The sequence below is a fragment of the Podarcis liolepis genome (genome assembly GCF_965112155.1).
Source record: "Podarcis liolepis genome assembly, chromosome: 4".
Taxonomy (NCBI): domain Eukaryota; kingdom Metazoa; phylum Chordata; class Lepidosauria; order Squamata; family Lacertidae; genus Podarcis; species Podarcis liolepis.
The window spans coordinates 78,719,837-78,747,696 of record NC_139558.1 but is presented as its reverse complement, the minus strand read 5'-3'; the positions used below and the strand labels follow the sequence as shown (position 1 = coordinate 78,747,696).

The window sequence follows — 27,860 nt, the reverse complement described above, 5'->3', positions numbered from 1 at the left end:
ACCACCCCATTTCTCTTCCACGCTCTGGCCCTGCCTGGTTTGGAGGTGGATTTGTTCCCTCTCCCACTGGCCCGGGCTGGCATGGCTAGTTGGGCAGTCAGTCACTCATTCACTCATTCTCTAGGGTGCCCCTGAGGGGTGCGTCAGGGCACAGTGGACAGGCGCTGATCCCATGCGCTCTGGTCCCCTCCCCCTGCCTGCCTCTCTCTTTTGTCTGAGGTTGAGTGGCCTGGCAGTGGTGGTGGTGGCTCGGGACTTGCACGGTGCATGGGCGAGCGCACATGGGTGGCGGCGGCTCTGACTGCCTGCTTTCACCTATTGTTTGGTTCCGCAGCTAGGTGTGCACTGACACATGCCTCAAAGTGACAGGAGTGGGGATTGAGCCACAGGTAGGAGTGGCCAATCTATTTATTTCCCAGCGCTGCACGTATACATGGTTGCGTATGGGTCAAACACAAGTAAGTGAGGGGATGCCTGTATACAAGCAGTAAAGTGCAATTCTTTTGCAATTTGCAACAAATTAACAGTTTAAGCTTATGAAGACTGTGAAGTTTTGAAGATGTTTGGAAATCGTCAGAGGATCTGTCAATTCCCCTGAACAGATTTTGGTGGTGCATAGGGTGCTGCTGGTGGGAAGTAAGAGCCATTCCGTCAAGGCAGATACACACTGTCAGATATTACCCTGTGATCATAGAATTTTAGAATTGGAAGGGACCCCAAAGGTCATTCAGTTTAACCTCATGTAATCCAGGAATCTCAACTAAAGCACCCGTGGTAACTGTTTAGTAAAGCTCTCTTGTATATATTTCTTTATTATACTGCGCTAAATGTTTAACGTAAATGACAAGAGCAGCAAAAAGCTCCACATAGAAGCAAGAGGATTATCTTTTAGTGATTATGAACAAGAAAAGTAGGCAGATGAGCTCTTGCTTTTCTACTTCTGGTGCCTTTGATTATGGAAAGGTAGAAATAATAGCCAATGTTAAATTTGATAATCTGAATTAACACCATTCAGTAGAACAGCTGTTTAGAATTTTAACTGAATAGTAATGGTAACAGACACAACAAAGTGAGATTGAAAAGGCTTTAAACAAATTTGTCCACACAGACTTGAAAAAATGTATTTGTAACAAAGCAAATGTAATGGACTCAGAACACACAGAATAATATATCTACCCTCTTTTGTAAAGGACCTGACTACTTCTTGTTTTGCCAAATTATCAAATTGTTGGAACAAGGTCATGCACGTTCAAATCCCTCCTCTACCATGGACTGATGAGATAGCAGCAGAAAAGTCCTTAAAACTTAGCTTCACTTCCTGATCTGTAAAAGGGGATGTCAGTGATGTATGTCAGAACTGGTGCAAAGACAAGCATAGCAAAGTGTTTAAAATGTTTATTAAGTTAGAAGATGCCCGAAGCATTTGAAAAGATGTCATACCGCATTGTGCAGATAGTGGCAGAAGGCCAGTCAACTATTTTCCATTATTCTAGATTCCAGGATTTGATCATTATTGTAAATAACTAAAGCAACAATTGACCATTTGAAAGACTTTTCTGTGTTTCTGTGGAGTGGAGTGCGTACTTATTATAATGCATGAATAGTCAGTTATAACTCTTAACCTTTTATCTAAATTAAGCATGTCGTGGTTTTGCTAGATCAAGGTAATTTTCTCATATTTTTTTAAAAAACATGCTCTTATTTCAGTTTTCGCACTAGCAAAGGCGTTGGGTATTCTGCTCATTTTGTTGGCAACTGCTTAATAGTCACATCATTGAAGTCAAAAGGCAAAGGTTTTCAACACTGTGTGAAGTATGATTTTCAGCCACGAAAGGTAAGCACAAAATGCTTATATAATGAATGGCAAGGGATAATCAGATACCCCTGCAATCAGTTTAATTTCATATAATTGTGGTTAAACTCATAAAGGTAATCTCAAGAACAGCTAATTCGTTCTAATCATTAATTTTATTTTGAACTAATCTGGAAATGAAGCACTTTAGCAAATCAGTTGCACAATGTATGTAACAGGTTGTCAAAACAGACATTCCACATAATAAAATTTCTATGCATTTATTTTGGTCCTTTTTATAAGAGTTTCCTCTGCTTTCAGTGTAAAAAGAAAATGGATTGGAACAGACTATTTTCAATAAAATAAAAAAAGGAAAGTCTGTAAATCCTATCTCATTCAGTTTAAGAGAGTGCTTGCTACAATCACAAATGTAGTGTGAATTGTGATAGTCAGGTTACCTGGTTACCATTGTTTGCAAGCATAAGGACTTGCCATAATGTCCTTCAACAAATGCTGCTGCTGCTTTAATTTCTGGAAGGCCTTCATTTCAATGTGTTTTTCACCTTGACCTTCAGCACAGCTGGGAAGACATTTAACCTTAATTCTAGCTGTTCTACAAATAGGAAAATATAGATACTAGTATTCCTTCCTTCCAACTTGAATGCATAGTAGTGGTCAGAGTGTCTGTTGTATGCCTATATTTGCTGTTCAGTGACATTTCCAGTCTTCAAAAGAATGCAGGTAAAAAGTATTTAAAGGTGACATGTAACAGGATTACCGGAGTTCCATCGCTATTAGGATTATATTCTAATCTACTTTAAAATGCCAAAAATAAATAGAATATAAAGCATATCATGAGGTTTAAATGAAATGCAGTATTTATTTCTCCCCAATAAAAAGATCTAAATTCCAAATAAATTAGCTTCCCTTTACAAACCCAGTAATTCAGCCACCATTCAGTGTGCTGCCTCTTGTAGAACTGCCTCTTATGGAAGAAAACAGTATGGCAATTCTTAACTTAAAATAGCATCATGTTCTTAAATAAACTAAGAGCTAAAGAGTTTTTGTGAACATGGAATGTGTATCACCAGGCGCCACAATATTTGACTGACCTTTGTAGCCATATTGTAAATTATGGGTTGTTGGGGTCCAGCCCCTTTTCTTACTGTTTTGACTTAAAATAAATAAGATGTGCATGCAAAGTATATGCTTATAAGACTCCAAGCACAACCAGTATTTTTATATATATTGGTATGAGTCCTACTGATTTAAGTAGATTGGGGATGCCTTACTCCTAAGCATTGGGAAATTTGAAAAGAAAATCACTGGTGGTTAGGAGCATATATAAAGCTTATAATGTAAAAATACATACGCATGAGGAAAGTTTCATATATAGGTAATTGAGGCTAATTGTTACAGTAGCTAGGGTTCATGTTTCTCTTTAAACAGACCCATTTAGGTGATTTAGTAGTAGTAGTCATAAATTAGTAGTCAGGTGGTTCATATCAAAAATAATTTTTGGAACTGCTGAACTTCAAGTTATGTTTGCCTTTTCTCATGGGGAACCTCTAGCTAAAAGTGTAATCTAGAACCTGAAGTCTGTGAATTCTCAGTTTAGATTGTGTTTGTAGGTCGTTTGTGTTTATATATTTCTTAATTTTTAATTTCTATGATAAATATAACTATAGCTAAAGATTTCAGTGTAACTGGAAACTTGTTTATTGCAGGACAGTTGCAATGCTCTTGTTTTTTTAAAGAAAACACTAATCTAATGTATTAGAATTAAAAGTGTGATATTTTAAAAATTGCAACATTATTGATTCATGTTAATGGTGTGTTTTCCATTTCTTTCTAGTGGTACATGATTAGCATTGTACACATCTACAATCGTTGGAGAAACAGTGAAATTCGCTGTTATGTTAATGGTCAGCTTGTATCCTATGGTGACATGGCTTGGCATGTGAACACAAATGATGTATGTTTCTTTCCTTTATACTATACCTGAATATATGCACAATACAATTCATAAATATATTTCTTTCCAGAAACTGCTATGAGAGGAATAAGGGACAATGATTGTTCCTCAGTCCAGGGTTCTGTCATTCTTCAAACAACTTACTTCAATTGAGTAAAGCCTTTTGGAGGCTCAGATTTCAATAGAATAGCAACACTGGAGAGAGGAAATTAAATGCTTTGTCTGGCACCATTTTTGCAGCCTAATTGCTATTTGCCACCCTTGTGTAAATGTACAAGGATCTGCATCTTTTTTCAACAGTGGAAAGGAAAATATTTGATTGTTACCTTGGTGGAAAATGTCGCAGGGACAGAAGGATTAAATACCCTTTCCCCACAATTATGGGTAGGGGCTGCAGCTGCTGAGATTTAGATACCCCTCTGTAGAGGTGAAAGACCTCTTAGAATAGACTGCTATCAGAGGCTGATGGATCCAATTGGTTTGCAGATAACTCTGGAGACTTTTCCAGCTAGCAAGTCTGGATACTTTGTCAAAACCCTAATCAATCTGTGAAACATGAAAATGACTTGGGAAGTTGGCACAAATGCCCTCTGAACACCTTCTCCGACTGTGCCTTGCCCAAGCCTTAATGTGGCATACACAGGAGATGCAACGAAACAAGTTGGAAGATAGCTGAAATGCAAATGGAGGAAGATGCCAGACAAATACAACCGAACACAAGTGTGTGTGCACATTGCTGAACTTACTTTGTGGCAGTGAAGGCAGTGAAGAACAGTTACTGTCTGCCACCATTGGAACCTTAGTGTCTTGTCCAGCAAAGCTTATGAGTCCTTTTATTTTCTTGCCCTAAGAAGGTGGTGAAACCCTCACTAGCCTACCATAATTTATTTGCAAGACATTTTGAGGATAATCTTGCTTATTATCCACAGGATCTTAGACTCTGCTATTGTAACAGGTGATGCTGGTTTTCAGAGCACTGTCAGGTCAGGTGTTAATGGACAAGTTCCAGTTGATAAAACTAGAGGACATGGACAAGGTGCTTGAATGGGTGTTGGTGAGCACTTGCATTATTGACCTTTGCCGCTGATGGCTGATAATATCTAGCTGGGACGAGACTGTTGGCTGAGCCCTGAAGGTAATTAATACTTTTCTGAGAGAGGTGCAGTGGTCCCAGACTGACTGAAAAGTATCAGTGAGGCCACTCTTTAAGAAACTCTTCTTGAACTCAGAATACTTGAACAGCTATTGGCTGGTTGAAATTGCCCCCTTCCTGTGCAAAGTACTTGAATGGGTAGGCAGTGACCAACTCCAGGCACTCTGGGATAAGACTAGTTGTCTAGATCCATTTCAGTGAGGGGTCACACCCAGTATTGACACGTGATACCACTTTGGTTTCCATGTATGGTGACAGATGTCTGGAAAAGCATAGTGGGATTGTGTTGCTCTTGATCTCTTGGTAGCTTTTTATACCATTGAACATGATATTCTAAGCAGAGGATTCAAATTGGATGCGCTGTTTGCAGTGCTTTTGCTCCACTTGGATGATCATCTCCATAAAATGGTGCTTAGGAAATGAAGTTTTGCCCCATAGAGCCTCTAATGTGGGGCTTTTTGGTCTTATTCCCCATGCTCTTGAAAATGCTGAGTGAGGTTATCTGGAGTCTGGGATATGTTGTCAATATGCAGTGAGGATGGATTCATTGTTTGTTGAAAAAATAATACAATGCATTTATGTGGGGAAATGAAAAGCTTTTACATGACTGATTCTTAAAACATTGTATCTTTTTTACTTTGCCTGTCTTAAACCGCATTTTATTGTTCATTTTTCTAAATATTTACATTTTTAATACAGAGCTATGATAAATGCTTTCTGGGATCATCTGAAACTGCTGATGCAAATAGAGTGTTTTGTGGTCAACTTGGAGCAGTCTATGTATTCACCGAAGCTCTCAACCCAGCACAGATATTTGCAATACATCAGTTAGGACCAGGATATAAGGTAGTAGTTGTCATAATTTCAATTTAGAAAACAACTGCTAAAGTAAATGTACAATGCAATTGTATAGCTGCCTTAATGTTGTTTGAAATCCTTTTAATTCTCTTAAATTATAACTATGGCTTTATGTAAATGTGTGTGTGTGCACATTGATATCCAACCAATGCACCAAGCTAAATCAAATAGATATAAAGCAGAGCAGCAGAATATTGATAAAAAATATTGGGAGGTTAAGTGAAATTATATATACATCTGTATTGGTTTATTATGGTTCTAATCCTGCCTCTCCATTTGCCTGCTCATGGTGAGTAAAAAAATCATGAATGAACAAAACAATTATAAGCACATCAATACACACCAAACACAAGAATCAGCAAATGGACATTGGCACTAATAATGTAGTAATTGGCCATTCTGAAATGGTTAATATTACTAATGGCTTTAGGTAACATTGTATCAGGCTTTGAAATGTATCTTGAATGCTTTTGCCAAATGTTTTGTCTTTGGCTGTCAAATGATTGCAAAAAATAATAACTGCAGCATGTGATACTAACAAAGTTGGTGACTGCAGAAGAGAAATATTTTGTATATTGCACTGTCAATTGACCAGAAAATGAAGTTCTGAATCAGCATACGTCTTACTGTAATAACTTTTTATCTTAAAAGTCTTGAATCCATTGAATAGTTCAACTTGTTTTACACACCCAGATGAGCTTTGGATTTGTTCTCTTCTAGCAATCCTCCTTGCTTCCTGGCAAACTGTTTTGGAACCTGAAAGGGGTTTCAAAAATTGTTTGTCAAATGGCATGGAGTGTTAGCTATTCAAAGATTAAAAAGTAATAAATCACACTGGGCACCTGCAAGGCATTGGTCAGCTTAAAATAATCTCTAGATCCCAGCCAAATACATATATATTTAAAGTATAGCGCCTCCAGCTCTTTCAGAACTTTGCACAGTTTTTAGCAAATAGAGCTTGCTGTGTGTTCCATTTTGCTTAAAAAGAAAATAAATGTATCAATCAAAAGATACTGGCAGAATCTTCAATTTAGGATGGTATTAAATTCCCTAAGTATAAAAAAACCAAGTTCATATATTTTAATTTAACTTTCTAATACTTTATGTGCTTGGTTGTTGTTTTTCTTTTAAGTGTGTGCTATATTTCTTGGGCTAAGCAATCCAGTTATGCTGTGGAGGTGTGTGAAATATATAATTGACATCATAGCCTAAAGACGAGGGGTGGAAAACCCGAGTCCTCCGAAAGTTGTTGGCCCCCAGTTCCTATCAGCCCCAGCCAGCATGGCTAATGGTGAGGTTTTATGGAAGTTGTGCTCCAGCAACTTCTGTGGACTGCAGTTCCCTATCTCTGATTATACACATTCAGTCCAGAAGGAGAGAAGGAAATTCCAGAGAACCTCTGCATACATATTCCTTGGAGTATTATGCATCTGCAAACATTTTATGACAGTACTTGTGCAATTCTTCTAATTTAGAATGGGCTTAATAACAATTACACTTAAAACAACAACAATGAGCAAACTGCAAAGTTAAATCGTGCATTTAAATGGGTTCTTTCAGTACTGGGGTTAAATATTGTTTAAGGAGGAAACAAGTTCAGGAAGCAATTAATTCAATGGCTGGTGATGTGATTCTGAGAGCCAGAAGCTGTGCCTGTTTGGCTTTCCTTTTTTTAAAAAAAAGCAACACCAAGTAAGATATTAACAAAAATTAAAGGCAAAATTCTGAAATCACCTGCGCATGGGGGAGTAAGCCAGTGGAACTTACATTGGAGTGGACAAGTTTAGAATTGACTTGGGGTGTGCAGGCGGAGGAGAGGAGAGGCACAGGTTGAAATCCTTGTGTTGACTGGATGGTTACTTAACACTGCATTGAATAAAAGCCTAGCTTTTAACAAAACAACCAAATCCACAAGTAAATTTAAAATATTTTGACTGTGCTACAAAGAGAAGAATTTAGTTCTTTATAAAGTAAAATTATAAACTTGGTGCATTAGGAAAATGCTGTGGACATAGAAAAAGCCTTACTAAAATCAAGATATACTATCTTGTGATATTCTCATGAGAAAGCTGGTAAAATGTGGGTTGAACGAGGTAACTTGTAAGTGGATTTGTAGCTGGTTGATTGACCCAAAGAGTTCTCATTAATGGTTCTTCGTCATTGTGGAAAAAAAGTGACAAGTGGGGTGCCACAGGGTTCTGTCCTGGGCCTGTTATAGTTCAATGTCCTTATAAATGACTTGGATGAAGGAATTGAGGGGATGCCCATCAAATTTGCAGATGACACCAAACTGGGAGGGGTAGGTAATGCTGCAGAAGACAGAATCAGAATACAAAATGACCTTAACAGATTGGAGAACCAGATGCACAAATATAGGATGAGGAACACCTGGCTTACTAGCAGTACATGTGAAAAGGATCTAGAGGTCTTGGTGGACCGCAAGCTTAACATGAGTCAACAGTGTGATGCAGCAGCAAAAAAAAAGCGCTAATGCTATTCTAGGCTGTATCAACAGAAGTATAGTGTCCAGAGCAAGGGAAGTAATAGTATCACCCTGATCTGCCTTAGTAAGACCACACTTGGATTACTGTGTCCAATTCTGACCACCACAATTTAAGAAGGATGTTGACAAGCTGGAACGGTGTAGAGGAGGGCAACCAAGATCATCTTAGTCTGGAAACTAAGACTTATGAGGAGCGCTTGCAGGAGCTGGGTATGTTTAGCCTGGAAAAGAGGAGACTGAAAGGAGATATGATAGTCATATTCAGATATCTCAAGGGCTGTCACATGGAGGAGGAAGCATGCTTGTTTTCTCCTGCTCTGGAAGGTAGGACTCAAACCAAAGGCTTCAAGTTACAAGAAAGGAGATTCTGACTGAACTTTTGGAAAAGTAAGAGCTGTTCAGCAGTGGAACAGATTCCCGCTAGAGGTGGTGGACTCTCCTTCCTTGGAGGTTTTTAAACAGAGGTTGGATGTCCATCTGTCCTGGATGCTTTAGCTGAGATTCCTGCATTGCAGGGGGTTGGACTAGATGACCCTCAGAATCTCTTCCATCTCTACAGTTCTATGATTCTATGTAATAAATATTTAACTGGAACATGTATAATTTATTCTGATTTAGTGATTGAAACTTGATGATTGGGAATATCATTACTGCTTTCCCCCCAACATTATGTAAGAACTACATTCTGTAATTTTGACAATAATTTACTGCTTTAAAATTATTACTTTCATCCCCAGAGTACCTTCAAATTTAAATCTGAGAGTGATATCCATCTTGCTGAGCACCACAAGCAGGTTCTATATGATGGGAAACTTGCAAGCAGTATTGCCTTCACTTACAACGCTAAGGCTACTGATGCTCAGTTATGCCTTGAATCATCACCAAAGGAAAATCCTTCCATTTTTGTACACTCCCCACATGCTCTTATGCTTCAGGTTTGTGTAAATCGATTGTTTCCATGTTTAATTAATACCCCATTAAGTGGTAAAGACTGCCAAGTTTTAAGTGAACATTTTCTGTGAACTGTTTGTACAGTTTGGTTTCTCTTTCTGTTTAACCCTCTTAACCTCTGAATAGATTGTCCTAGATTTTGCAGTCATATCCTGAACACAGTATGGTAGAGGCGAGGGGGCCATATTTCAGTGGCAGAGAATGATTTAAATAATATTTTAAATAATATGTATATTATTTGTATATATGTTTCAGTAAAAAGCTTTTCGCTATTATATTCTAGTGAAGTAGCACAAAATGTGATACTTCATCGGGGTGCATGTAGTCTTGCATTACCGTATTTACTTGAGTCTAATGCGCCATCAAATCTAATGCAAACCTCAATTTTCAGAACCTTGAAACCAAAAAAAGTATTTGCTGGTGAATGTAAATGTGCCATCAAATCTAATGCACACCTTAATTTTCACAACGTAATTTGGCCAAAAAAAGGTGAGCATTGGATTCAGGTAAATATGGTATATAACCATACAAAACCATTATCTCAAATACTTTAGTGACCATGTGTTAGGTTCTCAAATAGCAAGGATCATATCACCACCAACATCCTTTGTGTTATTTCAAGTTTGTATGAAGAGGTATGAAGTATATAACTTTTATAAAATAAATAAAATTTTATGAAATAAAAGGCTTTCAGTGTAGCCTTCATGTGGTGCTGATCCTGGTTTCCATTAAGCATTTGCCATTAGACAATTTCTTGTTTTTAAATTAGTAAATATTCTTATGATTGGATTACATACATGTTTTATTAAATCTGTATAATTATTCACTGAATATATTTTTGCTATTAACTAATGTTGTTCATAAAATGGTAATCTTAATTATGTATTTTGAATGAAAAAAGTGTGTGTGTGTGTATCTATATCTATCATCTATCATCTATCTATCTATCTATCTATCTATCATCTCTCTCTCTCTATCTCTATCTCTCTATCTATCTATCTATCTATCTATCTCTATCAATATGGACACAGTAAACATAATATATGATTAAATCTCTCCCCTTTAAATACAGTCATACCTTGGGTTGCGAACTCTGTGGGTTGTGCGTTTTTGGGTTGTGGACCGTGCCAATCCCGGAAGTACCGGAACACGTTACTTCCAGGTTTCAGTGCTCACGCATGCGCAGAAACGCAAAATGACGTCATGCGCAGAAGCTTCGAATCATGTCATGTGCGCGCGCGGATGCGGCGCTGTGAGTTGCAAACGCTGCGGGTTGCGAACGTGCCTCCTGCACGGATCACATTTGCAACCTGAGGTCTGACTGTAAATTAAACAGAAGTTTCTTCCAGGCAACCTCTTTACTGAGTATTAACCCTGATTTGTTTGTGGATAGGTTAGATGCCAATCATACAAATGTTAATTGTGGGGAGGAGGTAATGTGTGCTTTAAAGTTGAAGCAACATATTATCATATATATAAATAGTGGTATTAGTGCTATAGTGACATGAAGATTAGTTTCAAATGTAACTGAGTTTTCTTTCCTTTTTTTAATGTAGGATGTGAAAGCAATTGTGACGCATTCGATCCACAGTGCAATTCATTCAATAGGAGGAATCCAAGTTCTTTTCCCTCTCTTTGCTCAGTTAGACAATCGGCAGTTACATGATAGTCAAGTGGAAACAACAGTCTGGTAAGTTTAATTTGTTATCAGCAAAGTCTATAGTCTGAGACTGAGGTAATTTTTGTATTATATCTAATGAATGTGCTGGAATCTCTCTTCCCACTCTACCATGTTTCTTCCAACTCTGTTTCCCCATATAATTTATACTGTGATCTGTGAGGAGCAGTTTGTCACCATAAAATCTAAGGAAAGGGTTGGGGTGAGGGAAAGAGCGTGAAGTTTCAAGAAATTTTTATCAACCTATATGCATATGGGCTATTTTTTTTAAAATCTGCATAAATCCTTCTGATTTTTCCAGAATTGTGAATAATTTAATCTTTAGACATTGCCTATTTTGCTCTGGAAATGCCAACATCTGTCACTAAATGGTAGATAGAAGATTTGTTCTTGCCAGGGCATAGCGTGGTTTTTAAGAACTACTGGTGAATGCAAAAATGGAGTACTTGTTTTGTGCATTTGTCATATTGGCTACTAAATACTTTCTCAAGAATTGTGAATAAAATTTGTTGATCTCACTAAGTAGCACTCAGCTGAATTGTTAATTAGTGTTTAATGTAGTAACATCAACATTTGCTAAGTTTGATATTTTACCACAGTATTAACACCAGCAAGTGTATTGCTCAGTACTTCTCAGAATTGTTAAATAGAATTCTAGATGAGCCTTGGTGTGTATAAAGATTCTCAAAGTCAAACAAATGGGTATTGATAGTAGTAGAATTGCCTCCCTTTGTAGTATTTTGGATTGTAAAAATGGTGTCCATCATTTTTAAAAGACAAAGGAAGTTTAGCCTTTATCTGCTAGCGAGGTTTGCTAAATGTTCCATTTCTGTTGTCTAGTTTGAACTTGCAGGAAGTAAATACTCACATGTACTCGGATGATGATAAAGAAGTACAAAAGGATAGAGGGAAATGCCACTCTAGTCCAATAGTTCACTTGAGCATCTACTACCAATCATCTTTCCCAGAAAATGAAAGAGCGGAGATCTGGTTTAAAGTCTGAAGCCTCCAGCTCTTTCTTCCATTTCATTATAGCTTTGATTTATTGGGAAGAAGAGATTCTGGTTGATTCTGTTTTGTCTCCCCTTAGTTGAACATGGATCGGCTTGAAGGAAGGTGGCTGCTAAGCCACCCACTTCCATGCCTGACAGATCATTACAACTGTTCCTTTCATCTCTTCATATTTATTGACCTTGGAGAGAGAGAACCAATACTGGCAAATCTCTCCATTCAGTTACCAAGTACCTAATGCTGATTCTTTCACAGAATGAGATACCTTCAAAGTTAGTATCTCTCTTCCCTCAAGGATGAAGAGAACAGTGTGAAAAGAGGTGTCTTATTCAGTCTGCTGCTACTGCTTCAGTGAGCTGAGTAAAATCACTGCCAAGGTGTGAAGCAAAAAGCATAGAAACCTGAACCTTTAGGAGAAAAGACTAAATATATGGAGCAATTGACTCTGCTTTCCTTTCTTCGGGGTGATTTGCTTTAAAAAGTTTGCTTTGCAATAATCAGGCATTTGAAAGTATTCACAAAATGTATGGATCTTTTCGAGATCAACTTAACCTTACGTTACCTGCTCTCAGGGCACCAACGCTTTTGACTGTAAATCTACTGAAGAGAAGATTTTGTACCTGTTTAGGGTGTGAGTCAGGCTAAGTTAAATATCAACTTAATTCTGTCCCATTGATTTAGTGAGATTTACCAGGAGTCTACGCATTTGGGCTGGTCATCTAAAACCATGTCCACTATGATGCACATCTGAAACATAGTGCAATCTCATTGTGTGAGTAGGATGATATTCTGGGTAGCACAAAAACAAGCCCTGTCTCCAGCTGGGAGGTAGAGGAAGTGCACTGAGGGCTTTAACTCTGTATTTCTTTGGGTGTTTGTACTGTGGATACAAACTGATATACATCCAGTTCTGAGCTGGAGCAGGAAGGAAGAAACATACTTTGCCTCTGCAATTATTGGGTGCTCAAAGCTCCAGGGTTCAGAGAGAAGCTGGGACACATCAATCAATTTATTAGGCAACCAAGTGCAGGTTATAGCCAAAGGTGGGTGGAACCACCCAAGCAGTACAGTACAAAGGCATATAGTCACAGAAATAAAAGTTCTTAAAGGAACAGTTGTTGTCACATGCTTTCCTGTGTTGGGATAATTTTATAGCACCCTGAGGGAAATTATGCTCTCCAGAAGGGATGGGGATAAATGGATGATATGGATATCTGTTTGAGAGATTTCTACACCAAATACATTCCTTTAATTAGGAATGCTTTTGAAATGCTACAATATTTTCTCCCTAATAAAAGTGCTTTTAGGAGATTGTGTGCTATAACCAGAGAGCTGAAGAAACAGATTATCCTTTGAAATAGTAAAAGAAGTTAGAGATGTGAATTTTTCCTTCCAAAATTATTGAAAATATATTAATAAGAGAAGTGGGAGACAGAATGGTGCAGAACTGCTACGGAAACTAATAGACTAGAGTATTTATATTATAAATAGTACAATCCTGTGAACATTTGTTCAAAAGTTCTACCATGTTCAGTGGGGTGTACTCATTAGTAAGTATGAAAACATTCAGACTTTTATATGGACAAGATCTTTCGCAACTACAAAAAAATTAGTTCAGTGGACCCTGACATGGTGTGCTATCTCATGATCCTGCATCCCCTATTTTTTCCAATCTCTTTATGGTCCTCTGAGTTATTGATTGTGCTCACTCTTTCCCGTTTGAGGCATTCCTTGATAACTTTGGCAGATCTGTTAAGACAGTTGAAATCTTCTTCCCTGTAATTTCCACCCATGGCTTCTAGCCCTACCCTCTGGAACAAGAGAGAACAACTCTGTTCCATCTTTTGTGTGACAGCTCTTCAGATATTTGAAGACTTCTGTACCTTTAATATTCTGCTGTCCTGGTGACATGCCCAACTCCTTAAACCATTGGTTTCTAGACCTCTCACTGTTGGTGTAATTTATAAAAATCGGTGAAATTGCACTAAGTGCTCTGGCCATGTCTTGAGGAGCCCATCTCTTACGTCTGGCTTCTGTTTAGAGAAAGCTGCGCTTGGTGGTTAGAAACAGTCCAAAGCTCATTTTTATTTTCACAGCCTTTCCTAGCATGATTACTTTACTCAGATTCCAAATCACTGAGGTATTTTTAATTGTGATTTGGACACTGTGCTCCTGTCAATGAAGCCTTAGTTTGCGTTAATTTTTAAGCACCTACTTCATATTACTGACTTGTGACAATTATGATCAACTAGGACACCTAGATATTTCCACATTCATTGATGCCAAACTTGATCTTCCCCACTACCTTTTACCTTTACCTCCCCATCATACATTTGTGCCTTTGATTCTTGATATCTAAATGCAGGACTTTACATTTTTGTTTGTTGAATTTCACCTTACGTGTCCACCTTACATGTCCATACCCTCTTGATTCTTTCTTTTATGGTGTTTGTATCATTTGTAGCTTTGTATCATTTGCAGATTTGATAAGGATCCCATTGGCTTCTTTGTAGAAATAATTTTTAAAGATGTTGAACAGCACAGGGCCTAAGGCAGATTCTTGTGGCACTCCACTTGATATTTCCATCTAGGATGATCCTGAACTATTAATACACAGTTGTTGTGTACAGCTGCACAACTAGTTGACTGTTCACCTAGCAGTAGTAGTATCTCGCTTGTGTTTACCAGCTTGTCAGCAAGGGACATAGAAACGTTTGTCAAATTATTTGCTGACATAGTGATATACTATGTCTGCAGTGTTCCCATGATCTAGAAATTCTATTTTAAAAATATATGGTTGGTTTGATGTCATGTGAAAATTCTATATTATTTTTGAAGCTATTCATAGACCAATTGCTCAATAATTTGGAGTGAATAGAAAAACATTAAATTTTGAAAAAGGTAGTATCTCAAGGTTTTAGGTTGATACTGATTTTCTAGGTTCATTTCAGTCTGTTTGGTGGCCGGGTTTTAAACTATGCTAGATTTGAAATATTTACGCTTTGAATGGGACTATTTTCCTATTGGTTCTAAGGGATGCAGGTGGCACTGTGGTCTAAACCACTGAGCCTCTTGGGCTTGCCGATCAGAAGGTCAGTGGTTCAAGTCCCCACGACGGGGTGAGCTCCCGTTGCTCTGTCCCAGCTCCTGCCAACTTAGCAGTTAGAAAGTACACCTATGCAAGTAGCTAAATAGGTACCACTGTGGCAGGAAGGTAAATGGCGTTTCTGTGCATTCTGGTTTCTGTCACGGTGTTCCATTGCACCAGAAGTGGTTTAGTCATGCTGGCCACATGAACCGGAAAGCTGCCTGTGGACAAATGCCAGTTCCCTCGGCCTGAAGCGAGATGAGTGCCGCAACCCCATAGTCAACTTTGACTGGACTTAACCATCCAGGGGTCCTTTACCTTTTTACTTTTACCTATTGATTCTTCTGAATCTGTCAGTGGTTTTTGATTCAATCACTAGTAGTACAGTGGTGCCTCGCAAGATGAAATTAATTCGTTCCGCAAGTTTTTTCTTCTTGCGGGTTTTTCGTCTTGCGAAGCACGGTTTCCCATAGGAATGCATTGAAAATCAATTAATGCGTTCCTAGGGAAACCGCTTGCCAGGCTGGCGGTGCGGAGAAGGGCTTTTCTCCGCACCGCAAGCCTTCAGGACAGGTACGGGAACAGAGGGGAAGGGGCGCAGCGCTTTCCCTCTGTTCCCGGGGCTTGCGTGGGAGGAGGGTTTTTCCTCCCCACCGCCAACATTCAGAACAGCATTCCGAATGTTGGCGGTGGGAAGGAAAACCCTCCTCCCACCCCAAGTCTTCAGGAAAGCCATCCGATGCTGGGCGGCGGGAGAAGGCTTTCCCCCTCCCCCTCCCGGCATCGGAGCTTCGTCCCGATGCCGCGCGGCGGGGGGAGACGTTCCCCCTCCGCCGCCGGGCATCGGGGCTTCGTCCCGATGCCGCGCGGCGGGAGGAGAAGTTCCCCCTCCGCCGCCGGGCATCGGGGCTTCGTCCCGATGCCGGGCGGCTGGGGGAGACGTTCCCCCTCCGCCGCCCGGCATCGGGGCTTCGTCCCGATGCCGCGCAGCGGCGGGAGACGTTCCCCCTCCGCCGCCCGGCATCGGGGCTTCGTCCCGATGCCGCGCGGCGGCGGGAGGCGTTCCCCCTCCGCCGCCCGGCATCGGGGCTTCGTCCCGATGCCGCGCGGCGGCGGGAGACGTTCCCCCTCCGCCGCCCGGCATCGGGGCTTCGTCCCGATGCCGCGCGGCGGCGGGAGGCTTTCCCCCTCCGCCGCCCGGCATCGGAGCTTCGTTCCGAAGCCGGCGGCGGGAGGAGGTCCGAGGACAGTGGGGAAGACGCGCTGCGCTTCCCCGCTGTCCCTGAGATTTCCCTATGGGCTGTCGTCTTGCGAAGCAAGCCCATAGGGAAATTCGTTTTGCAAAGCGCCTCCAAAACGGAAAACCCTTTCGTCTAGCGGGTTTTCCGTCTTGCGAGGCGTTCGTCTTGCGGGGTACCACGGTATCATTCTCCACTGTGTGTCTGGGACTTGGGGGCACTGTTATGGTGGCCTAATATAGGTTCCAAAAACTGCTGCTTGACACCAAGATATCTGGCTTTATGGCATGACACAGGGTTTCATTGGGAGATAGATATTTTTAAAATATCTGCATGAAACTTCTCAAGTAGATTATCTGGACATTTGGAGTCTGATGTGATCAGTATGCTGATATTACCCAACTGTTTCTCTCCTTTCCATCTCAGACTAGAGAAGCCATGAAAGTTATGAACTGGTGTTTGAAATTGTTGATATACTGGCCACTTCCTATCACATAAGCCTGTGTACTCTCATTGATCATTTAGAGATCATCTGCCGTTTTGTTGGCAGCCGCAAATGATAGGGGCCTCTCATTTGCTGCTTTTAGTTTTTAGAATTATTTGTTCAAGGAGATCCACTAGGCCACTGGCCTAGGGGTTTCTAATTGTTTGATTAATCTCAGAGCTAGAAGGGTTAGGCAGCATTTGCTGTTTATAAGAGAGGATTAGCAAATTAGCTGATGAATAGGTTGTTTTCCAAGTACAGGTAAACAGTCATAACTAAAATAACCTAGCCTTCAGTTAGCCTTCATGTATCAGTTCAGAGAAGGCAGCTAAGAGGTGGGGTGGGACTTGGAACATTTTAAAATTCAAATTCTGAGAGGAATGGTGGGGGTCATTACATTTCTTTTCCAAATGATCCACTTTTGATTAATAATAGATGACCAGTGTTGGAATCTTTACTAGGCGACATACAGTGTTTTGACATTTGCTATTTATGTATGAGTCTGAGATATCAAATATACCAAATAACAACATAGTATTAATTTATTTGGAATGTTGCTGTAGTTTTTCAGGTCTTGAATAATTGTTATTTTACTTCTCTGAGTGTTGGAGGGACGATGATTTACTAATTTATATACCACTTAATGCCAAAAAAGAGTTCCAGCTAAGGTTATAATCCTAATCCCATTTACTTCAGAGTAAGGCCATCATATTAAATAAGGTTTACTTCTGAGTGCATTGCATTGTTAGTCATGCTGAAATCAGTCATGCTGATTTCAATGGGTTTATACTGACTATCACCCCAAATTTGTAGGGAAAGAATAAGAACAAAAGATGCCCTCAATGTATTACTATGATGGTCAAGTTGCAAGGAGCACCACATTGCAAAAGCAGATAGATGCCAATTTGTGCTGCATTGGAACTCAATGTTTATCACTAATGTTTTGTAACGGAATCATTGCTATATACTAGAATCATAACTATCAGTCTATTGGTCTTAACAAAGTGCATCAGAAGAACTGCCGATTAAAATCCAGAATTTCTTCAACTAGATATTTTATTCATACTATTTGGCGTATTTTCCAATATGTTGTTTACATGTAGTATAGATTGCGATCAGATTTCAAAATCACTTTCTTACTATAGAGTTGGATTTATGTAACAGAAATGTAAAGTCAAAGGTTGTCTCCCTAAACTATTTTTATTTTGTTGATCTAATTAACTAGGAGTCTATTACAATCAGGGACACTCCATAGGTAGAACATGGCAGTAGATTTAGGACTTCATTAAAGTGTAAGTAGTTAGTTAGTTGTTATGGTTACTGTGACATTTGGAAATTCTGCCTCAGGTACCAAAAGATCCTTGTTAAGCCCAGAGCAGAACTATTCCTAGTTCTGAATTTTTGTTTTTGTAATGAGCTAGCAAATTAGTAAGGACCACTTTATGCTGCTTTTTTTAAAAAAATGTAAAATTGGTGAGTGCTGTAAGAATTCATCTTGAACTGTGTCCAAACTGTTATTTCCCCCAATAACTCTTCCTGCCAAAGAAGGTTAAATATACTTTTTGTTGACAACTGAACAGTATAATTTGTAACAACATTTGTTGTGAGTCGAGGACTCTTCCAGGAAGCAGAATGAGGCGCAGAGGCTGCCGTGGCTGCGTGAATGTGGCTAAACCCCGCCCCCAGGCCAAGCCTATTGGCTGGCCCGCTGCAGGGCGGGGTGGCAAACGGGGAGATGATGCAGGGGGCCGAACATGCCCCCCTGCCAACGCGGGAATGGTTCCCACTGACAACGCCTCCCCTCTGGGAAGAAGAGAGGCTTTCTCACCCAAGGAAAAATGTGAACATACTCTTCTTCTTCTCTGTTTTGGCAATCACTCGTAGCTGAGTAAGATTGTTCCATAAACACGGTTTTAACAACGAGTCTGTAAGTGACTCTGGAGGCCAATTCTGGATCCACACGTCCTTCCACAGTGGGGCCATTGGTTTCTGAGCAGGAGTTGATCACGGTGTGGATTTGCCAAGCGAGCCTTTCTCTTAGCACGTTTCTCCCTTGTGTCCTGAGTTCTAGTGTCTTCAAAGCCCATGACACCTTTGGTAAAGGCAGTTATCCACCTGGAGCGCTTGCAGGCCAGTGTTTCCCAGTTGTCAGTGTTCATACTACATTTACGGCTTCACTCACAAGGGCCCACTCACCATGACAAGGTGATGATTCAGCAAGTGGGTGTGAACATACCTCTTCGAAACACATACCACTTTGAAAATATGGAGGATTTTGCAAATCGATATGCTTGTAGACATTCTGTCCTATATTTCATACTGACTTAGCAGACTGATAGTGATTTTAGTAAAACTCCAACCTTGCAATGGCAGTCCATTTTGGAATCAGCAGTTGTGTGTTAGTTGCCTAGATAAAATCATTGATGGAATGTGCCTCTAAAATTGAGTATTCCATTCCAGCCCCTCTTCTGTCATTCTTGCAACATGTTCCCTCATCCCTACCCACTCAAAGCTCCTCCTACATTCTCCATTTCATCTCTACTCCTCTACCAGCAATTATAGAGGCAGTATACATCTGAATAACAGCTGCTGGGAACAAGCAGCACTTGATCACTCTTGTCAGCACGCACTGCTTGTAAACTTTCAGGAGGCATTTGCTAGGCAACATTGAAAGGAGAATGTTGAACTGATGGAGACTAGGGACTTGCCCAGTGACTTAACTAAGTACAAGGTAAATATGCTACTTGAAACACTGTCACACTATGTCACTGTTGACAGAGAGCTTTCTTTGCTAGTCCCTTGCTTTCCAAGCAAAATTTCCTTTACAGATAACATAAAAACATATGGCAGAGACTAACAAGTGATAGAGGTCTCCTCCTTTCAGGCATAGATAGTCCTCCTTTCAGGCATAGATAGTCCTAGACAAATTCAGGAGCATCAATGTTTAAGTGAGTCCCCCAAGAGCTCTCCTGTTGTCGGTAGGGATGGGTGAATCTATCCATTTTGATTTATCTCAGTTTCTCATTTTTCCAAGCTTAAGTTCAGTTTTCCGCATTCCACATTCACATCAGTTTGCGATTTAAAAAACCCCCAAAACCTCATGAAAAATAATCAGCTTTGCAGTGCAAATCTCTCCTAATATACACATTTTTCTATGAAAATTTATCCTAATATTTTCACTTAATATATCTGTTTTTATGCACACTTCACCCTTGCAAATACCTTTTTGTACACATTACTGTACTTGACTGAAGAACTGTATCACAGAATTCAGACGCAGGCAAATTTTGAAGGATGGCTGTTCCTGTACTTATTGTTTTGGAAAGTGCAAATTAGGTAGGTTCTCCTGGAAATATGAACTGAATGGAATTTCTTCCCGTTCCCTAGTTATCAGTAGTCCTTCCTGTTGCCTGTCTTTGCCACGGCACACGGTCAAGTTTGATTTGTAGGGGACTGAAAGGGAGAATTTCAATTTTTCTTTAAATTGTGCAAGTACTTGGACAATCCAACTAATTACTGGACAAACTGTGGGGTGGGCTGTGGAGATGGTTGCCTATCACAATTATTGATAAATTTGTATATCGACCATTGCTTTGCTCATATATTATCTTTACAGATATACTATTGTGTTCTAGATAGGACATGGTATAGAGGAGATATAGGATTGGGCTGAAGTATCCTTTATATTTGCCTTTGTATCTAGGGGAGTTGGAAATAGGAAACAATGGAGAGAAATTTTGTATGGCAGTGCACAGAATTTTGCAAGTTTAATGTGAACCCTGCAGCAGTCCGATGCAGTTTAGTTTCTGGTAAGTTAAATTCTGTTTGGAAAAAAAAAATTCATCTTGGAAGATGACTTTCTTACAAATGTTCTTCCTCTGTTCAATATTTCAAAAGCTATTCATGGAATAAATTAGGTATTGAAATCATGAAAGCTATTTTGCTTGGAATGGCCAACATAGTAAGTATTAAGTTGTGCTGGGAGCCATTTTAGGATTGAAGAGCGGGGTATAAATACTTGTAAGAAAATTAGTAGGATTTTATATAGTGCAGGACCAGCGTTTTGATGTATGGCTCTCCTAGAACACTAGTCAGATCCTACTTTACTAGTGTTTTGCAGAAGGTTTCACTTGCTAGTAAGTACTAGGAGAGCATTAGTGTCACTCAGGAGAAACCATTTTCTTCAAGCATTATAAAGTATATATATCCAGGAATAAGTCCTAGATAGAGGGCCAGACCTCAGTTGTAAAGCACCTGTTATGTGAAGGAGCTTGGGTCCAACCCCAGTATTTCCAGGCAGGGCTTGGAAACACTTATTTCTGAAATCCCGGAAAGCTGCTGGCAGCCTAGAGTAGTCATTATTGAGCTAGATGGACCAGTGCGCCACTCACTTCCACTCAGCCTAACCTACCTCACAGGGTTGCTGTGGGGATTACTTGAGGAAGGGAAGAGCCATATACACCACCTTGAGCTCCTTAGAGGAGAAGGTGGGCTATCAGTGCAACAAATAAATAAATATAATGTAAATAAACATAAAGACACCTGTTTTCATGGGGGGAGGAGGTCATGTAACTTTGTGAAGACCTTTTGGACAATTATTAATAGCCACTTAGGATTTATGATGAAGCCTTTGGGGTGTTGTTTTTTGTAAAAAGCTGTAATAGGCAATTAGGATTCATAATAAATGCTTTGCTCAAAAAAAGAAAACCTCAAAAACTTTTCCACAAAAAAATGCATCTCAAGCATATTGTCAACAACAGGCAGTTGTCTGAAAGGACCAATGATTATAAGGCAGCTTATAGGAACAGGTTTACCCAGCAGAATGGAGGCATTAGAGCAGCCTCCCAGCCCTTCTTCTGCTTTTTGGTAGGGTTAAAGTGGAGGCAAGGTCAGGGCTGTGCTTCCACTGGTGTTTCTGAATAGTTGTGGCCTCATTGTTAGATTTTCATCCTTAGATGGTTTCAGATGTTACTTGCTTTTGCTTTTCATTTCTTTGTAGAACTCCTCCCCTTTCCCCCAGTTTTCATCTTTTTTTTTTTTATAAACAGATCTTTACTCTGTTCAGTGCTAAATGGTAATGAATCTGAACTAAAGTTGAATATGAATTGATATTATTTTATTAGGGGTCCTTGGAGATGGAAAAAATAATACTATATGCTTCATTTTGACATATATCAGATAAATCAATTAGGTCTGAAGGGCACTTCACTTTTATTTTGGTATATCAAGATGTTAAGGCTTTCCAGGTTTTTTAAAAATGACATTTTAATATAAACTGTACAAATAGAAGGAGAGAAATACGAAGAAACAAAATTAATTTGATAATAATTACTAAAAGAAAAATAAATAAAAGAGAAGAGAAGCAATCTTTAGCTTTAAACCAGAGAAAAAAGTGAACATGTCATTCCCTAAAGAGAGAGAGAGAGAGAGAGAGAGATGGATATAGATATATATGCCAATTCTTTACAAACTTATTCTCAAACATATTTTCTCCAGTGTGGGTATAATTTTATTTATAACAGTAGTATTCCAAACTCTAACAAAAATCAGTAAGGAAGAAGAACCATTTCTCCCCAATACTTGGCTTTTGACATTTTTGCTGGGATCAAAAGAATAGAAACCATTTCAAGGTCCACATTTTCATCACCTCCCTTCAAGTAATATAAAAGGATATTTACTGGATCCATTGGTAACACATAACCGGTTATTTGTTTGCTGTATCTCAATATTTGAATATTATGACATTTCAATAGAATATGGAGGTAGATTGCATGTGCCATCTCCCAATCTCCAGCAAAGTTGTTTCTGATTTTGACGGTGTAGGAGAAAATCTCTATGTGATGTAAAGCTATAAAATTATTAATACATATGTACATAAATATTTCCTCTGTTTTATAACAGCTTTTGATATTTCGTGCAATGCATAAATAACTTATGAAATTCACTCTGACTTTGTCAGATGAGTCATTGATGGTAGATTCTTCAATCAGCCACTATTAGTTCTGACACAAAAAAAATTGAATGTATGTTCTGAACAGTGTATTTGGAGTACCCTATGCGGAAGATGAATAGGGTATGCTCTGTACCAGAATGGGCAGGAATAGAATGCACCTTAGTCAGATCCATCAAGACAATTCCCTGCCTTCACTTTAATTTGTGTTTCTCAGCTTTAAATGTTTGTTTTACAGGACTGTTTATTGATTAAGGAAATTTTTGATTCTGTTGAGTTAGTCCATTAGTTTGATTTACAAGTTTTCATGAACTTGTATACGTGAATGTTATTAAGAGGTGCTGCACCTGTACATAGAGGTTTTATTGTTGACCGTTGTAGCTTTTAAAGAACATATAAACTAGCTCATAACAGAGTTACACTTGATTTAACGTCCCAACAATAGAAAGCCAGATACATCCGAGATTATTCCTTCTCTGTCCATCCTCAAGGCACCATGTTCAAAGAGTTGCATGCCCTTGTCGGGTTTCTCTCCTTCTGTTCCATGAAACTGAGGGTCCCCTTCTTCACCAGCATCTGCAAAGAGTTCGTTCAATGCTGGTACCCATCCTGCTTTTGCTGCCTCGCTCATCTCCTTTAGCTATCAGCAATGCAGACTGAGCTGGCATAAGGTGCCAGTGACCTGACTGTAAATTAGTCTGCTGATGAGATTGCCAGTTAGACACTTCTGCTGTGTCTAGAAGTGATACTGATTGGGCTGGTACGAAACACCTCTGACCACTTTGCTTCTGGTGGCTGTTTCAGGCTTTTCACATTGCAAAAAGGCAGGTGCCACAAATGTGCCTACATGTGCATATGTATTTAACACTGACTCATGGGTTGATAATTCCTGATTGAGTACAAAATTCAATCAATCGGATTGATCAATTAGCATTGCAGCCTTATTAACTACTAATACTTGTTCTTATGGATTATGTTTCCGTACACAGTTTGGGATTCCACATTTATGGTAGAGAATGCAATAAACAAATTAATGCTCTTATGACTTGACAAAGATTTACATAGCCGATTCGTGTCTTGTTTTTAAATCTTGTGTAGATAATGAAATAGGTTGATGCAGTTTTATGTGTAGCAGAGATGTGTTGATTAAGAAGATTTTGAGAATGTCATATCAACAAATATGATGATATAAAGGATTGATATAGTTGGGCATGCACTATTGGTTTGCACAATTAAATGTGTTGTATACTGCCTGAAGACCACAGTTGGATAGGTGGTATAAAAGTATAACAATTGAGTAAAATATTAGGGGCTCCCCCTCTCCTCGCCCCGCTCGCCAAGCCTTCTGCCATTTCCTCATGTTAAGCCCTTGGAGCTTGCTCTTCCCACCACATAAACTACTAAGTTTGTTTTTCACCCCACCCCATTTCTGAAGCCACTTTTCTCTTCTAATCTGCAGCGCCACTTTGCACTCCTGTTTTCACTTTTACTCTTTGTCCATGCCTCCACCCCCATGGTGACCTCCTTCATCTCCCTCCTCCCACGAATCATAATGACTAATCACCCTTTTGACCCTCACTCGCTTTCCTCCTTCCACTCTCTTCCATAGTTTTCTCAATTCTTCTTTGCACACAGATCACCCCCCGCATTTCCATGCTCCCCCCTTTCTCCTGTTCTGCAGCACAACCCCATGCTGATATATGTTACCGTGTCTTTAGGATAAGAAGAATCTTAAGAGCAAGGCTTTCAATAAATTTCAGTTAGAGAAAGTTCAGTTCAGTTTATGGATATAGTACATATATGGGCATTTACTTGTTAATAAAGTATTTCTTCTAAATTACTGTTGAATCTGGGACTTCATGTTGAAGATAACACATGGTACCAAGAATGAAATACACTGGGGGAAGGTACAATGGAACATCTGAGAGCTTTACATCCTTTATCTCTCTCACATGAGGCAGCTGAAGAATGGGAGAGGGAGACCTTTTCCCCTTTCAGTGCCCCTCAGTTTGAGTAAAATGGGGGTGGATTGACATTGAATTGAAAATGGTGGTTTTTAAAATGGCAGAGGTTTGAGCAAAGCAGGGCTTTGGGACAGTGAGGGGTTGATTTTAAAAAAGAAAGAAAAAGAAAACCTGTTTTAACAATGTGAAATAGCAGAGAATGGGACAGTGCAGGTGCTAACGCATATCCCCTTTCCCGACTCCCTTCTCTGTGCACTCAGGTGTTGTTTTAAACTGCCGCTTCCCCCTGCTCACTCTACGCAAACCTCTGCCATTCATTTTTTAACCAGAAACCATTGGATTTGTTTAATTTTCTCAAACGTTTCCATTTTTACTCACGGAGCAGGGCTTTGTAGCCCACAGTGCTCTCTCAAAAGCTTATGTTTGTGGTCAGTGGAGCCCATTTGCAATAGTGGAGCATGTGGTGTAGTGGGCTGTTGATGGAGGGAGAGTTGACAGAAATCCCATACACACCACTCTGTGACAAAAGTCCACTTCTGCTTGTGCAAGGGAAAGATAATTTGTTACAATAATATGGTTAACCTTTAAAACATGGCATTTCTTCAGAATATTCATAAAGGTAACCCTGTCTTTAGTCCAAATGTACTAGCATGGCACAAAGAATGGGAAAATAGGAATTGAAACTTTCCATCAATTTTATTTATTTGTTTGCTGTATGGTGATTGGGATTTGCATTGGTCAGTTAAGAGCTTGTATCTCATTGTTGCTTTAGCAAACACATGAATGAGATGAGATCTGGTGCACTATTGACTCATGCTTGATTTTTTGCTTTACCTAGTCAGCCTTTGAATCACTGAGTATATTTATGCTGGTGTGGCTCTTGTGTAACAACTATGTGGCATTACTTCTGTCAGTAGCTTTTGTATCATTATAAATGAGGTGTGGGTCAGTATAATTGGGTTGTGTTTTAATTGTCTACTGTTGCAACTACTCAATATTTGGTTTTGAGAATAGAGGAAAGTATCTTAAGCATAGAATCATAGAGTTGGAAGGGACCCTTAGGATCATCTAGTCCAACCCCCCACAATGCAGGAATATTTGGCTGTCCCTTACAGGGATCAAACCTGCAACCTTGGTCTTATTAGCACCATGCTGTAACCAACTGAGCTATCCAGCTCACATAGCATGCTCAATTTAGATAATTAAAGAAGTATTATTGGGTAATATCAAACTAAATCAAACTTGCAATAGACCTATTTGAATCAGTAGACAAGTGTTTTCTGAGTATGACTAACATTGGATATACCTGTTGTTTCCTGTAGCAAACTGATCATTTTTTCATATTAGTATTTATTCGTTTATTAAGAAATTTGCTAAATACATGCTCATTTAAAGGGAGCCTTAATTTTATTAAAATATTTATATCTGGCCTTTCTGTTAAAAAAACCCCTCAGTGTAGCTTACCACATTCATTAAAACAATGAAATGTCACATTTACCGTAGATTCCGCCGTATAAGATGACTTTTTAACCCCAGGAAAGAGGTTTGAAAGTCGGGGGTCGTCTTATACGCCGGTGGTGGGTGGCGGGCTCTGTGCCAGGAAAAAGACTGGGCTTATAAGATGAACCCCCAAATTGCAGCTGTCTAATATGCCCAGTTGCCTAATACGCCAGAATCTACGGTATTTTTAAATGACAGTTGACTTTGTCATTTGTTGTTGTTTAGTCATTTAGTCGTGTCCGACTCTTCATGACCCCATGGACCAGAGCACGCCAGGCCCTCCTGTCTTCCACTGCCTCCCGCAGTTTGGTCAGACTCATGTTTGTAGCTTCGAGAACACTGTCCAACCATCTCGTCCTCTGCCGTCCCCTTCTCCTTGTGCCCTCCATCTTTCCCAACATCAGGGTCTTTTCCAGGGCGTCTTCTCTTCTCATGAGGTGGCCAAAGTATTGGAGCCTCAGCTTCACGATGTGCCCTTCCAGTGAGCACTTAGGGCTGATTTCCTTAAGAATGGAGAGGTTAGATCTTCTTGCAGTCCATGGGACTCTCAAGAGTCTCCTCCAACACCTTAATTCAAAAGCCTTCTTTATGGTCCAGCTCTCACTTCCATACATCGCTACTGGGAAAACCATAGCTTTAACTATACGGATGTGACCTGGTGTCGTTAGATGTGAACCATGATTTGTCCAAACTGTATTTTGCCTTCAAACCAGAATTGAAATCTCACTTCAAAATGTGGTTTCCAATTTGAGCTTTGGCAAATTTGGATATGACCATAAACTATAGTTTACCTCAACCAGAAATTGGAGCAGATGGGGGAGGAGAATGCAAACCATGGTCATTACATGTAAACTTAGCCAGAGAGTACTTAGAAGCTGACAGATTTTCCTTCATCTTTATGACAGGCCTTCAGTTTCTTCTTTCCTACCTATAAGGATGGTACTGATTTTTATTTGGCATCATTTTAGTTGTCAAGCCTTGATCATCATTAGAATGTGTCAGTACTACTCGTGATATTACACAGTGTTGTCTTGCACTCATAAGTAGGACTCTAGCATAGCGAAAAGAAAAGCATTTAGACAATCACATTTTGTTTGTTTGGATGTCCTGCAAGATGATGCACTTGGGCAGAGTCCTGTCAACTCAAGTCCTATCAAGGCTTCCTTCTGATTATCTATAATTTGTTAATCATGTAAACCTTAAACGGTCCTTGACAAATAAGGGATTGACCCAGATGAGCTCTGTGTTTTGAGCATGATTGTAATGTGTCAGTATTTAAAAATATTCAGAGGAATGTAATTTGCAAGTGGTTTTTTCTGCTTATAGGATTTAACAGCACTAAAAACTAAATCTGGAACACTTTCAGTCTAATTTGTGCCTGTACTTTATATGCAGTGCTACCCTCTTGGCTTTCTTGGTGGAACTTCTTAAGAGTTCAGTTGCCATGCAAGAACAAATGCTGGGTGGAAAAGGATTCCTAGTTATTGGCTATCTCCTTGAAAAGGTAAGTTGTATTAATATTATTTTAATAATATTTTACCCAGAACAGATTGAAATTAAATAAATCCGCCACAAACTCCACCATAATTGTGGAATGCAAATGATTTCATATTGGGCTGGTATATATTGAGCACATTTAGTCACTTAGCCATCAGCTTACTGAAGACTTGAACTCCAAGTTGGCATCTTGTTACATGTGGTTTAGGTCTCTTTAT

The 27,860-nt window shown here is 39.5% G+C and overlaps 1 protein-coding gene across 3 annotated transcripts in view; it reads left to right on the top strand.

The window, feature by feature from the left end:
* NBEA (neurobeachin) overlaps positions 1-27,860 on the top strand; it is a 356,767-nt gene that overhangs the window by 34,644 nt on the left and 294,263 nt on the right. For all 3 annotated transcript variants that reach the window (XM_083498846.1, XM_083498847.1, XM_083498848.1), the window contains exons 6-11: positions 1,708-1,834; positions 3,648-3,767; positions 5,620-5,766; positions 9,019-9,216; positions 10,789-10,922; positions 27,541-27,649. In XM_083498846.1, coding sequence (XP_083354972.1) covers positions 1,708-1,834; positions 3,648-3,767; positions 5,620-5,766; positions 9,019-9,216; positions 10,789-10,922; positions 27,541-27,649 — 835 coding nt within the window. The remainder of the gene's footprint in view (positions 1-1,707; positions 1,835-3,647; positions 3,768-5,619; positions 5,767-9,018; positions 9,217-10,788; positions 10,923-27,540; positions 27,650-27,860) is intronic.